The sequence below is a fragment of the Mesoplodon mirus genome (assembly GCF_964341445.2).
Source record: "Mesoplodon mirus genome assembly, chromosome: 12".
In the NCBI taxonomy this organism is placed as follows: domain Eukaryota; kingdom Metazoa; phylum Chordata; class Mammalia; order Artiodactyla; family Ziphiidae; genus Mesoplodon; species Mesoplodon mirus.
The window spans coordinates 78,270,299-78,284,320 of NC_138988.1; the positions used below are offsets into that span (position 1 = coordinate 78,270,299).

The 14,022-nt window shown below is 43.9% G+C and overlaps 1 protein-coding gene across 7 annotated transcripts in view; it reads right to left on the bottom strand.

Moving 5' to 3' along the window:
* ADGRF5 (adhesion G protein-coupled receptor F5) overlaps positions 1 to 14,022 on the bottom strand; it is a 111,682-nt gene that overhangs the window by 58,620 nt on the left and 39,040 nt on the right. For 6 of the 7 annotated variants that reach the window (XM_082638017.1, XM_082638021.1, XM_082638020.1 and 3 more), the window contains exon 2: positions 1,094 to 1,219. In XM_082638017.1, coding sequence (XP_082494143.1) covers positions 1,094 to 1,195 — 102 coding nt within the window. In that variant the 5' untranslated portion in view covers positions 1,196 to 1,219. Of the gene's footprint in view, positions 1 to 1,093; positions 1,220 to 14,022 lie in introns of those variants that run through there. The other variant, XM_082638022.1, reaches the window with a different exon arrangement.

Genomic DNA, 14,022 nt, shown 5'->3' on the forward strand with positions numbered 1-14,022 from the left:
AACACATATGTATGGAATTTAAAAATAAATGGTTCTGAAGAAACTGGGGCAAGACAGGAATAAAGATGCAGACATACAGAATAGAGTTGAGGACACAGGGAGGGGGAAGGGTAAGCTGGGATGAAGTGAGAGAGTGGCATGAATGTAAAATAGCTAGCTAGCGGGAAGCAGTCGCATAGCACAGGGAGATCAGCTCGGTGCTTTGTGACCACCTAGAGGGGTGGTATAGGGAGGGGATATGGGGTATATGTGCACGTATAGCTGATTTACTTTGTTGTACGGCAGAAACTAACACAATATTGTAAAGCAATTATACTCCAATAAAGATGTGAAAAAATGTATCAGGCACAGTTCTAAGGCATCTTATAAATATTAACTAATTTAATTCTCAAAGAGATCAGTAAATAAATACTCTTATTTTCATCATTTTACAGATGAGAAAACTGAGACACAGAGAGAATCACATCAGTCTCATGAGATTTCATAACCAGTAACACGCCCTGTCTCTGGTGCATGGAGTAGCCCAAGGAAAGAAGATCCCAAGGATTCCCACAAGGAACAAGGGGGTACTTATCACCCTCTTGAGTTAAGCTAAACTCCCATTAACTTCACAAAGGCAAACGACCTGGCTAATTTGTTAGCAAAAAGCTTGGATGATATCTATGGCCCTTTCAACTATATCAGTCTGTGATTATAACACAGACACAAATTAACACCTTTTGAAATGTGTTCTAGTTTGATGCTCATGTTCAAGTGAATACTTTGAGAACATAGGTCCTGCTCAGTCCTCAAAATCTGCTTTATAGGTGTTGTTGTCCATTTCACAGTGTGGAGCTTCAGGCCTAGAAGTGGCAAATGTTTAAGGAGGGAAGCCAGGAGGATGTTCCCTTGACACTACCACTGATTTCAGAGTGTGGCAAGTTGTAGCCCAGTAGATACCTTAACATCCATTTATGTTCACCACCCCCTCCCACCATTTGTGACATTTTCTCAAAGACCTTAAACATTTGTTTAAAGCAATTTCCGTCTGTGACATTCCCAGGAAGTCAGAAAAATGTGACAGGGAAAATACAGCAGACATGGATTTACTCACCGAAGGATAAACAATAGACTCTAAATTCAAGTTCAGTGTAGCTTGGGAAGAAAACATCACAATAACCATGAAGCACAAAGTGGTTCTCCTTGGGGACTTCATGTCTTCAAGTTCGAGTTGCCTTGCCTGAAATGGAAATAGGATGGTTTAGAGATACAGTAATTCATGTATCAAACACAGAAAGCACTAGCAAACCCTGTCTCAACGTTTGCACTACAAAAGGACCTTTTCAGTGAAGGGGAGAAAGGAAAGAGCATAAATACATCAACTGTAGAGAACAGTGTCTGCTCCAGACCCCGGGTGAGGGAAGGAGGATGTTGGGAAGGATGGGGGTTGGGAGGGCTGGGGATGGTACCTGCCAACAGGACAAAGATGGCAGATGTTTGGGTACCTTTCCTAGAGACATAGAGAAGGAGAGAGAGAAGGAAAGAGAAAGGAGAAAGAGGAAAGAGAGGGAAAGCAAGAAAAAGGGAAAGACTACTCAGTACAAAATACTTTTAACCGTGGGGGTCAGTACATAGCATATGAACAAAAGGATTCAGAGAACAGTGCTTTCCTTTGCTATGTGCAACACAGTCTGATATTTTCAATCCTATTCTATTATCTTACCCTATTTTTTTCTTTTAATTCTGGTAGTAAACCATTACATTGACTTTATGACCCACATTAATGGGCTATGACCCCCTAGTATGAAAAATCCTGGACTCAGTCATAAAAATACAAGTTGTATTTTAGAGATTTTTAGAGTGTATAATATGGAATGTTGATATATATCTCAATATATTGATTTTTTATAGCTACCTCTTTACAATGCTAGTAATGAAAACAAAGTTTTTCAGCGACCAGATTAATCCTTGTTGCATTTGAAAGTTAGAGTATCGCGTGGAATAATCCCACCTCTCATGGGTCTGAGGACCACGACAAACTACTTGGTGTAGATTCCTTTCCTTACTGACATTTTTATGTCCATGTGTTTTTGTGAAAAGAATACTTGACTAAGGAGATATGGGTTAGGATCCAGGATGACTACAAACTAATTGCATCCTTGACACTTCTCTGCCTCCAGTTTGCTCATCTATGAAATGGGGATACTTAGATCTCCTCTAATTCTCTCACAGACTTCTCTGAGGCTCAGATGTGACTAAAAGCTATGCAGAGCTCCAGGGTTGCTGGCTGCAGTGGTTTCACCCTGACCTTAGTGGAATCCAGAGGGCCGCCATCAAGGACAGCCCTTGGTCCAGGCATTGCCGGGGACACCAGGGGACCTGGCCAGGATAACACACGGAGAGATAGCCAAGACTTACATGCCAGGGAGGATTGTGTTTCAATCACCAGCTGTCGCTGCCTCCTTTTCCTCTTCCCCAGTGGAAAAGAAGGAAGGATAAGGGCCTGGAAAACTGACCCAATTTGCAGATCTGGCAATCAAATACATTTTTAAAATTCTACAACTCAACAGCTTTTGGAAAACGCTTTGCAATTTAGGTTACAGAAATAGATATTTAAGACCAGATCCATCTACTGCAGGGAAAGCATAACCACTCATTCCTTGTTGAAGGGAGTAGGCTTTTGTGAGTGTGGAGCAGGCTGATTTAGCCTGGGGATAACAACTGTTTTGGCGATGAATCGGGTATTTTGGAGGGAATTTAATCTTTTTAGGCATTGACTTAGTGCACTGTACTGGCTGGTTCCATTTTGAGGCAGTTAATCAAGGAGACCAGAGTTAGTAACTGAATAGTTAATGAGCCTCCCTTAGTACATTCAAGCTGACTCCACATCTTTTTTTTCTTTTTTTCTTTTTTTTTTTTGCGGTATGCAGGCCTCTCCCATTGCGGAGCACAGGCTCCGGATGCACAGGCTCAGTGGCCATGGCTCACGGGCCCAGCCGCTCCGCGGCATGTGGGATCCTCCCGGACCAGGGCACGAACCCGTGTCCCCTGCATCGGCAGGCGGACTCTCAACCACTGAGCCACCAGGGAAGCCCTGACTCCACATCTTTCTCTCGTTTCCCAATGTTGGTCTTTGTCAGAGTTAGCAAGGATTATCTTGGTCATGATAATGACCAAATAAATGGTCACAACCTAAATGGTCATGTCTGGTCCCTTTGTATAATAGCCACTGGCCAATACTGTCCGCTGTCCCCATCTTCCCCCAGCCTCCCTGGACATAGTTCTTGATGAAATTGACATCCTTTTCTCTGTTGACCTATTTTGTGGCCACAAAATCAGAATTCAGTAGAAATACGGATGTAGGAAGGACTGCACTGTGGGGAGGGGATGTTCTCTGGATACAGAAGAAAGATAACAGCTACACACAGTCATCAGTTACATGGTAAGGGTGAAGGGTGGGTCCTCCACTTGAAGGAAGAAGGCCATCAGTTTGAGGGAGAGGTAGTATTAAAAATATTTGACAACCAATATGGCGCGAGCCTGACCAATCTGAACAGTGATACCAGCTGAAGATCAGTTCAGTTTTTAGGGCTCCTGCCATGTTTGGGGAGAGCCTTCTGAAGACACACTATTCTCACCTATATCAATAACGTCTCAGTAACCGTCCAGCTGTTCTCATCAGTGAGGAAGCTAGTGGAGGCTGTTTAACTTGGCTAACGGGGAAGAGAATCCAAATCCATGCAACGAAAAGCCCAGAGTAGCACCCCATGTCAAGGCAATATATCTTCAGTAGGGCCCCTTTCATTGTAAATCCCTGAGAAGTTTATATTTATTCCAAATTCCTGGAGTAAATGGCAGACCACAGCTAAGAAACTCAGAGACAAGCAGAGGCAGAAATGGAAAGAAATATATCTGATGTCATTTCCAATTTCTTTCTCCTTTTAAATTATAAATTCTGGACACTGTCTATAAAACTCACCAACCTATATGAGCCTGCTGTTATCTTAGAAAAAGCTGGGAGATATGACCTCATGCTTAGTAGTCACCCTGGGGTGATGAGCAACTTCCTGGTTCCTCAGACTCTGTTTTCCTGTCTGTGAAGTTAGAAGAGAGGGGGAGGGAAATCAAGCACCCTGACATCATAAGCCTCATATGCCGAGAAGAAGTCGCCCGGATTCTCAGCATCACTGCAGTTGGAGGAGGAGGGTCTGGGTTCCTTGGAGCAGTCTTTAACAACATTCTCTTTTGGAAGGATGTGCACCAGAAACATTCATTGTGAAACTGACCTGAAACACATCAGGGAACAGTTCTCCCAAATCTTCTAAACAACCAGTGCTTCAGATCAACTGGCCTCCAGGAAACCCTTCATCAGCCCTGAGCTGCCGCAGTTTGATCGAGGGGGTGGGTGCAGGGGTCAAGAGGCTTGTACTCCTTTTGCAAATTTAGAAGCCTGTTCTTGAAATGGCCACATCTGTGTGGTCTGATGACCCAATGTCATCATCAATTTATGATTCCAAGCTCCGTATAAATAGAGCAATCGTGAGACTCGTTCTGGGAATGATTTCCTAAGCTCTACACAGCTCTGCCCTCCTGTGCTCTCTGGTGTTCTCGGCCCCTCTCCCCTGGGGACCCCAGCCTTGATACTCTCCTTGGCTCCCCCTGGGGAGAAGGAAGGCAAGAGGTGAAAGCAAGCCCACATTTGATCAGCCTCTGCCCAGGTGCCTCATCCTTCCTCCAGTCCAGGGCTCTGCTCCTGGCTTGGTCCCTGAGCACAGCCCCTCCCCTTAACATTGCCTGGGTACCACCACCCTGGAAGGAAGTTCCCTGGAGCATGTGAGCATCATCTGCTTAAATGGTTCTTATCCCTGGCTGCACATCAGAACAAGCACCTGGGGAATTTCTCTTTTTTTTTTTCCTCTTTTCATTTGTTTATTGGTTGTTTTAATATCATGCCAGACCAACTGAATTAGCATTTCTGGCAGGGTAGGGAGCTGAGCGTCTGGATCTGTCCCAGCTGTTTCTGATGCAGAGGGAGGTTTGAGGTCTGCAGGTCCACGTTTTCAGCATCCCATTGCTCTATCCACACTCCTGTCACTTTCCATCACCAGCCTATGGTCCTCTGCCTACTAAAGAAACTACATAGAAACAGAATTTTAAGGGGGATGCATTTAGGAGGCAGTCAATCAATGGTGGATGAATGATGGTTTCATGGGAGTATGGACTCAAATGTGATCTACCCAATAGTTTTTGATGCAATTAAGCAGCCAAGTCTGTTATTTGAGGTTGTATTATATATCTCACATAGAACCAATCATGGTGCACAATTACGAACCAACAAACATTGAAAACTTTCGGTAGGCCTAAATTCGTGCTACGCATTCATGAATTGACATGAGTCATGGTCCTTGCCCCTAAGAAGTTCTCAATCTCATCGGGAAGGCATGCAAACAGAGACTGGAAGAAAAAATGTAAGTTTAAAAATGCTATTTACTAAATGCCTACTAGGTACCAGGCACAGCCCTCAGTGCAATTAATATGTTCATTCACTTAATTTGCCTCTCACAGTAAGCCTGTGAGGTAGGTGTTTTAATCCTAATTTATAGATGAGAACGTGAAGGCTCTCAGAGAGGTTACCGAACTGACCCAGGCCACCCAGCTAGTAAGTAACAGAGTGAGAATCGCCCCCAACTTGGCCTGTCTCCAAAGTGAGCTGCAGCGTGAAGGGATGAGATGACTGGAGGAAGTTGGACAGGGGGAAGTTGGGTGAGTTTGGGAGTGACCGAGGTCTCCAGCCAGACCCTGAAGTGTGGGTAATGTTTTAATGTAAAACGGGGCAAGAAAAGAGAATCCCAGGCAAAGGAGATGAGCATAAGCAGAGGCCCTTGTCTCTTTTTAAAGGGAACAAAGCAGCCCAAAGGGTGATGTTTAGCTGTCCCTTGAATTCCTTGTGGACGTTGCCTTGGTCAGCTTGTCCAACCACTGTGATGAAGGCTCAGCCACGGTCCCTGGGAGTGCATTGCTCTCCTGAGCAATCACCATCAACAGAGAAGGCAGAGCTACTTTTTGCTTTGACTTGGAAAGAAAATGAATGTAATGACATTAGGTGTCCAGTGATTCTCTCCTTTCTGTAATAGACTGTAGTGGAAAGAGCACTAGCTTTGATGCAAAACAGGTCTATGTTCTGATTCCAGCTCCATCACTTAGTAACTGTTGGTGAGACACTTAACCCCATGGAGCCTCAGTTTCCTGATGTGAATAATGGGGATCACAGTACCTGCTTTGCAGCATTGTTGTAAAGATTAGAGATTGTGCCCACGAAGCACAAAAAAGCCTGGTCACAGCTGAATTTGTTAAGGGCTGAGTTGTGTCCTCCAGAATTAATGTGTTGAATTCCAACCCCCCAGCAGCTCAGAATGTGACCTCATTTGGAGACAGGGTCTTTAAAGAGGTCATTGCATCAAAATGAGGTCATATGGGTGGGACCCTAATCCAATATGATCAGTGACCATATAAGAGGAGATTAGGACACAGACCCACGCAGAGGAATGGCCACATGAAGACACCAGAGGAAGACAGCATCTACAAGCCAAGGAGAGAGGCTTCTGAAGAAACCAATTCTGCCAACACCTTGATTTCAGACCTCCAAGCTCCAGAATTGTGAGAAAATAAATTTCTGTTGTTTAAGCTACCCAATCTGCAGGACTTTATTACAGTGCTCCTAGCAAACTAATATAGAATTCAATAAAAATGATACCTCTTTTTATTTTTTATCACTCAAAAAGTGTGAGTGTGGCCCTCTGGTCTGCTGCCCAGTATTTACTATTTATTCTGGGAATGTTTTTATGAAAATTGAAAAATGGATTATTGGTGTGTCTGAATAGAGCATAAAACATACACAGTTTAAAACTGAAAGACAAATGAGAAGTCATCTCTAGTTCAAGCACTCTTGCCAGCCCTCTACAAACACACACACACTAACACACACACACACATGCACACACACACTCCTCTTAGTTTTTTAGATGAGAAAACTAGGGCCTGGCAAGGGCTCTGTGTCTCAAAGGCAGCTAGGGGTCGAGTCAGTCAGGACTGAAGAGCTCAACCAAGGATTCTTAAAATTCTATCAATAGATAATAATGTTGTCCTACAGTCAGACAAGTTGTTTGTGATAGGATGCTGGAGAATAATTATCAGCAATGGTGATGGTGATGATGCTGCTGATGGTGATAGATCCCTGTCATTTACTGGATCTGTTTCAGGCATGGTGCTAAGCTCTCTCCAAGGATTATGTCATTTAACCCTCTCCATGATCCTATGATACCACTAAATTATCCCTAATTATTCCATATTCAAAAATGGAAAGGGAAGGTTAGAAGGATGAGTAGCTCACCAAGATTGCACAGTTGATATGTGGTAGTGACAAAATTATAAATTTTGCAACCTATTCCATTGGGAAAAGATACCATTTGGCCTATGAGATCTTCTCAGTGGGATATCAATAAGAATAAATGAAAAACTTTCTCTATATGGACCTTAGACCAGGCAACTGAATTCTAGCCTCACTTTGGCACTGATTGGTTCGTGAACTGGGGCAAGTCACTTCACCTCTCTGAGTCTCAGTTTTCTTTTCAGCAAAGCCAGGGAGCTGATGGTCCCTGGTGATTTCAAATTTGGGGCAGAGGAATTGGCCTGTGAAGGTGCCAAAATTTCTCACAATTATTTCAAATCCATTGTAACCTCACTTAGGCTTCTGAGCCTAATCGTAACTATCTCTTGCACTTATCTCTCACATCTCTGGTTGACTACACAGTCCAGGCCTTCACTGCCCCTCACATGCACCACTGCGATGGCTGGATTCTTTTCCTCTCTGCCCATCACCTATGTAGATGCAAGATTGACCTTCTGGAAGCGCTCTTCTCATGTGTTACCTCTGTTCAGCTCCCAGCTGCCTTCGGAACAAAGGCAATGGCTTTTGCTGATGCTGAGGGCCCTCATGACCTGGAGCTGGCTTATTTAATAAGCACCTATCATATTTTCACTACTGTAGCTGGTTGCTTTTTCATAATTTAAAATAGTGCAAGAGATTTCCCAGTGTTCATGCAAAAGTAATAATATGAACATTAATCTTTGAGACTTAATCCTGGAGTGGGGAAGGGTAGTTATTATGGTCAAACTATTTTTCAGTGTTTGTAATCCTGTCATCATTTACTTGGTTTCCTGGTCTCCCTTTTTTTCCTGTCCCTTTGACTCAACATAATCACCACATATTCAAATTCTATCCACCCTTTAATGCTCAGGCAAACGACTGCCTCCTGGTTGGAGATTCCCTGCTCTGTTCAGCTATAAATGGGAGGTCAGGACTTGTGAGTGTGGTGGGCACATAAAACTCAAGATATTTGGTTAAAAAGTGGAGGAGAGAGAGTAGCGATTCTTCCCATAGGTAAACTGCTTGGTTTCTGTGTCATACACAGATGGTGATGTTATATGCATGGTTTTCTTTTTAAGAAAGGAAGAATTGCATTGCATGCTAGGACACTAACAGGGGAAGCCATGCATCTTACTAATCCTTGGCCTGTGTGTGACTAACTAGACAGGTATTGTATCCTTTGAAAAAGCCAATGGTATATCTTCCTATGCCCTGTTCCCTATGTTCTGGGGCACATATATCTATGTTATACTACTACTAGAGAATAATTCAAAGCAGAGTTCCTCTTGATGGCAGATGATGAATGGTAGTATGAAATTTCAGGACTTCCATTGCAAATTTGACTGAGATTATTATTCTCTGCTCAGGGTTGCAATTAAGACAGGATGTCATCAATAACCTCCCTCCTGAATTGCAGAAGTGCAGATTAAAAGTCCTCAAGGACTACTTTAAGAGCCCGCCTTCACAGATCTGTATTTTCAAACACAGAAGTGATAAAACTTACCTTTGCTGACCTTATCTAATGAGATGATTCATCCGTCACACATGCAGAACTATAAGCTAAATATTTATTTAACACAAACACAATACCAATGAAAGAACTGCCTTGAAATTTTTTTTTTCTATTTAATTTTCCTTTGCCTTAAAATAAAGTCCTGCAGTAGCATTGTGTCAGGGTAGCTCAGTCCTATCAGATTATAGAGGAACATTTGTTTGTACACAATGGAGTCAAGTTTTCTAAAACACACTGCACATGTGTGTGGCATTGATAACCTTTTATCCTTCTTTCTTTGTTGTAAATCACTGGAGGATTTCAACCTTTGAGCAAGAGATTGCCATCTCCACGAAAACATTAAGTTCCTAACTCTGCTCTTATCTCAACCATCTTGCTACTTTCATTTACCACATGGAGGGGTTTCCCTAAGCCCTGGCAAGACAATGCATTTCCACTGCCATGGAGGGTGGCCCTGGGGTTGGCTGCCAGGCTGTATAGAGCCTCAGGGGGCTTGGGTGTTGGTCCAAACCTTTACAGTTCTGTGGTTCTACTCTTTACGAGGTGAGATTCAAAATAATACTGAGCGTTCTAATAACAACAGTAGTGACCCAATCAGAGCAGTCCCTGGTCGCTGCAAGAGCAGAGGCCTCAGGGCCCTCATTGCCAGTGAGTGGGGAGGTCTGTGCAAGGGCCCAAGGCAAGCAACTGGGTGACCGAGGCAGAGGTGGGAGGGGGCACTCCGGACACTCCAGGGGCCCCGGGGCAGCAGTTATTTATCTACCTTGTGGTTTCAGTTATTCCCACATTTTAATAATCGGCAGGGCCATCTTAGCCCTCTGCGCTGCCTCCCTTCCCAGCCCCCATTCACTCCATATCTCTGACATCAGGCCTTGGTGTCCTTAGCCAGTGACTTCACTTCTCTTAAATTTCCATTTTGTTAGACTTTAAGAATAATGTATGTATGTGTGCTACTTAAAATGAAAAAAGTATTATTTTTCCCCCCAAATACAGTACCCTGAGAAGTCATGGCCATTCCAAAATTTCCTTAATCTGGATAGTCTGACTTTAGTCCTCACCTTATTATGAAAAGTATTTTCTAAAGGGGAAGCTGGGACGAAGTGAGAGAGTGGCATGGACATATATACACTACCAAACGTAAGGTAGATAGCTAGTGGGAAGCAGCCGCATAGCCCAGGGAGATCAGCGCGGTGCTTTGTGACCACCTAGAGGGGTGGGATAGGGAGGGTGGGAGGGAGGGAGGGAGACACAAGAGGGAAGAGATATGGGAACATATGTATATGTATAACTGATTCACTTTGTTAAAAGCAGAAACTAACACACCATTGTAAAGCAACTATACTCTAATAAAGATGTGTAAAAAAAAAAGTATTTTCTAAAGTGTGATATTCTTCACTAGTGCTGGCCCTCCCTGGTTTCTTGTTGATTTCTGACCACATTTAACACCTCCTGCTTCACAGCCCCCTCTTTTCCCCTGGGGTCTCTCCTCGCTCCAGTCTTTGCTCCTTTCTCTCCTCCTATGATTCCATCCTTCTCATCCTACACTGACTGTCTCACTGTAGGCCCTCCAGACCTCCCTTGGGTCCTTGGATGATCTCCCTTGACACACTTTCTCTTAGGGAGCTTGTCCACATCTATAGTTTTTTTTGTGTGTGTGTGTGGTATGTGGGCCTCTCACTGTTGTGGCCTCTCCCGTTGCGGAGCACAGGCTCCGGACGCGCAGGCTCAGCGGCCATGGCTCACAGGCCCAGCCGCTCCGTGGCATGTGGGATCTTCCCAGACCGGGGCACGAACCCGTGTCCCCTGCATCGGCAGGCGGACTTCCAACCACTGCGCCACCAGGGAAGCCCACATCTATAGTTTTAATTATCAGTTTACATGAAAATTCCCCAAACTTTATTTCCACCTTGATCTCTTTGATAAATATTAGGAACATCTTTCCAACTAGACTATTTCCAGCTGGGTCTAAATTCAGCTCATCCAGAAGTAATGTGTCTCTTCTCTCCTAACCCACCTCTTCCCAGGTTTGCCAGCTGCTGGCTTCATTCTTCAGTTTCACAGACTCACAACCCCACAGGTATTCCTGGTTACAAGAATCGAGGGCAGGAGTTGGGGAAGCAATTCAACCATTCGCTAAGTCCTGTAAATACCTCCACTGCCATGTTTTCTTTTCCTCGGCCTCCATATTGGTGTGGACATTACCATCTCGTCACTATCCTCACCGGGATGACTGCAGCAATCTCCTGAACCCTCCCTCCTTTCCTCCCTGTCCAATATCCAATACCATCAGCTGATTCATTTGCCTAGAACACTATTTTTCATAGATTGCTACTGTACCACATTCAAGTACTCTGAACATTCTCAAATGCCCAGAGAATATTTGGGGTGATTCACCTGGCAAGCATGGTCACCGCAACCTAAGGAAAACCCAGCCCTGCTACATTTTTCTTCCATGACACTTGGATACAGAACAGGCTGACCTACTCACAAGCTTTTATTGTACCATTTTTTGCAAAATGTGTCCTAAATATTAACAACAAATATTGGTTGAATGGATTGCTACCTCTTAGCTTCTTCTCACACTATTCTTGGCAGTTGAAATGACCCATGCCTCCCTTCTGAGATGTACTCATTATTTCAGGTCTTGCTTATTCCCTTAGTAACAACAATTGCTATCATTTATCAAGCCCTCGCTATATGCTGGCATTAGATTAAGCGCTCTGCATGTACTAGGCTCATTTAATCCTTAAATCCTATATTGTTTGAAGTAGCAATATCCCCATTTTACTGATGGAGAAACTGAGACTTCGGTAAATTAAATCACACACCCCAAGTCACACAGTATGTAGCCAACTCTGTTGCCGAATCTGAGCTCTTACCCTTTATGGCACATGCCTCTTTTCTTGTCTTTTCGAGCAATACATCATTCTTTGGAATACACTGCATTTCTCTCCTCCACTACTCTGTTGGCCCTGGCATTTGGATTTTTTTGCAGCACTATTGTGGTTTTTGGAGCACAGCACAGTAATTAGGCCTCTGGACTGGTAAGTCAGACTGCCTGAGCTGGAATCCCGGCTTCACTACTTGCCAGCTTTGTGTGCCTCGGGCAACTTACTTAAAATTGTGTGTCCTTTTGTCTATAAAGTAGGTATTATAATAGTACCTGAGGTATTGGATTATTGGAATAACTATATGACTTAACAGTCTTTGTAAAGCACTGAACACCGTGCCTGGCACATAATAAGTACTCAGTAAATATTACCTGTTATTATTAAAATTCCCAAGGCCTGAGCCCTGCCTCCCATTCTGAGTATAAGCTGATTAAAGGAAAGGATTCTCTGTCTTTGTAATTCTACAGCTCTTTGCACACCTATCACCGTAAACGCTTCCACTAAGCTGTGACTTTAAAGGTTTCACCTTTGTGATTATCTTTTAGGAAATAGGCAAGACTCCAGTTATTTTAACTATCATCACTAGAATCAGACAAGGTGAGTTGAAATGCTGAGCTGGTAAATAACGTGTGAATTCATAGCGCCTCCACAGTCAACACAGATATTTAACCCAACAAGCCTTCCTGCAGCACCTACTCTGTGTTGAAACTCCCAGGACCTGGGGAAACTGAGGCTGAGAGGGCCCCCCCACCCACCCAGTTCTCCTTATAAAGGAGACAAAGATTACAGCGATGAGTGATACTAATTTGGATTATACTGAGAAATGTCGGCGAGGAAGTTTCTAGGGACACATCTTCTGATTAAAAAACAGCTCTGGGGATTCCCTGGTGGTGCAGTGGTTAAAAATCCTCCTGCCAATGCAGGGGACACAGGTTTGATCCCTGGTCCAGGAAGATCCCACGTGCCGCGGAGCAACTAACCCAGTGAGCCACAACTGCTGAGCCCGCGTGCCACAACTACTGAAGCCCACGCACCTAGAGCCCATGCTCTGTAACAAGAGAAGCCACTGCAATGAGAAGCCCAGGCACCACCACGAAGAGTAGCACCCGCTCTCCACAACTACAGAAAAGCCCACGCGCAGCAACGAAGACCCAACGCAGCCAAAAATAAATAAGTAAATAAATAAAATCTATTTTTAAAAAAAACAAATAGCTCTGAATTATTGTCTATCCACCTATAGATCAATCCAGAAAGTGGCGGATCATGCAAAGGATAATGAGTATTTCTTTTTCTGGGAACTGAGACACGTTAAAATGACATTGAGTAGAATAGATGACCTCCACCCCCGTAGTCATTTGGCGGTAGAAGAGCACGTCCTGTTTACCTAGAACATTTCATCTGATTCTGTAAACTCGGCAAGTAACAGGGAGCCAGTGAATCTGCAGGGAAGCCAGTGGGGTTGTTCTGATTTAAACTTGAAAGGCAGTGCCATTGTCTGGGGAGTAGAGATGCCTCTTCATTCTCACCTGCAGATGTGAGAGGGGGCTGTTCCTCTCATAAATAGGAGCCGCCAGAATCCTAATACGTGATGTTCACAGCTGCTGGGACTTCTGGCCCCAGCTTCTCGGCTCCATGAAGCGGTATCACTTCTGCTTCTCAATTTAGACTTTATCTCTTACAGTTTGGACTCAGTGGTTCTCAACCCTCACGGCATAACAGAATCACTTTGGAGGTTTAAAAACAAACGAACCAAACAAAAAAACTATGCCCGAGCCCTTTCCCCAGAGATTCTGACTCAGTTATTCCAGGGAAGTGTCTGGGCATCACTTTCTTTTTGTTAAGTTTCTGGGGGTGATACCAATGGGCAGCAGGCATTAGAATCTGCTAAAATCTGGACCAGGCAATAGCTTAATCTGTCTACAGACTTCCAGCACAACTGGGAATCCATGTTGCTACCAAGTTTATAGAATCTAGCCAATCACATTCATTCTCTATTCCACATGACTTTTATCCTTATGTTGGAAAGGCAGAGATCTGGGCTTCTTCTTATTTCAGTGCCCCCAAAAGATGAATTGTGAGATGCTGAGCAAACAACAAAACCTCTGAGCCTCTCATTTTTGTATTCCATAAAATGGGAACAAGCTACCTGCTTTACCTATGACATGGTGAAGGATGAGGAGGTCTCTATCAGGGGCTAGCCCTGTGCAGTAGGG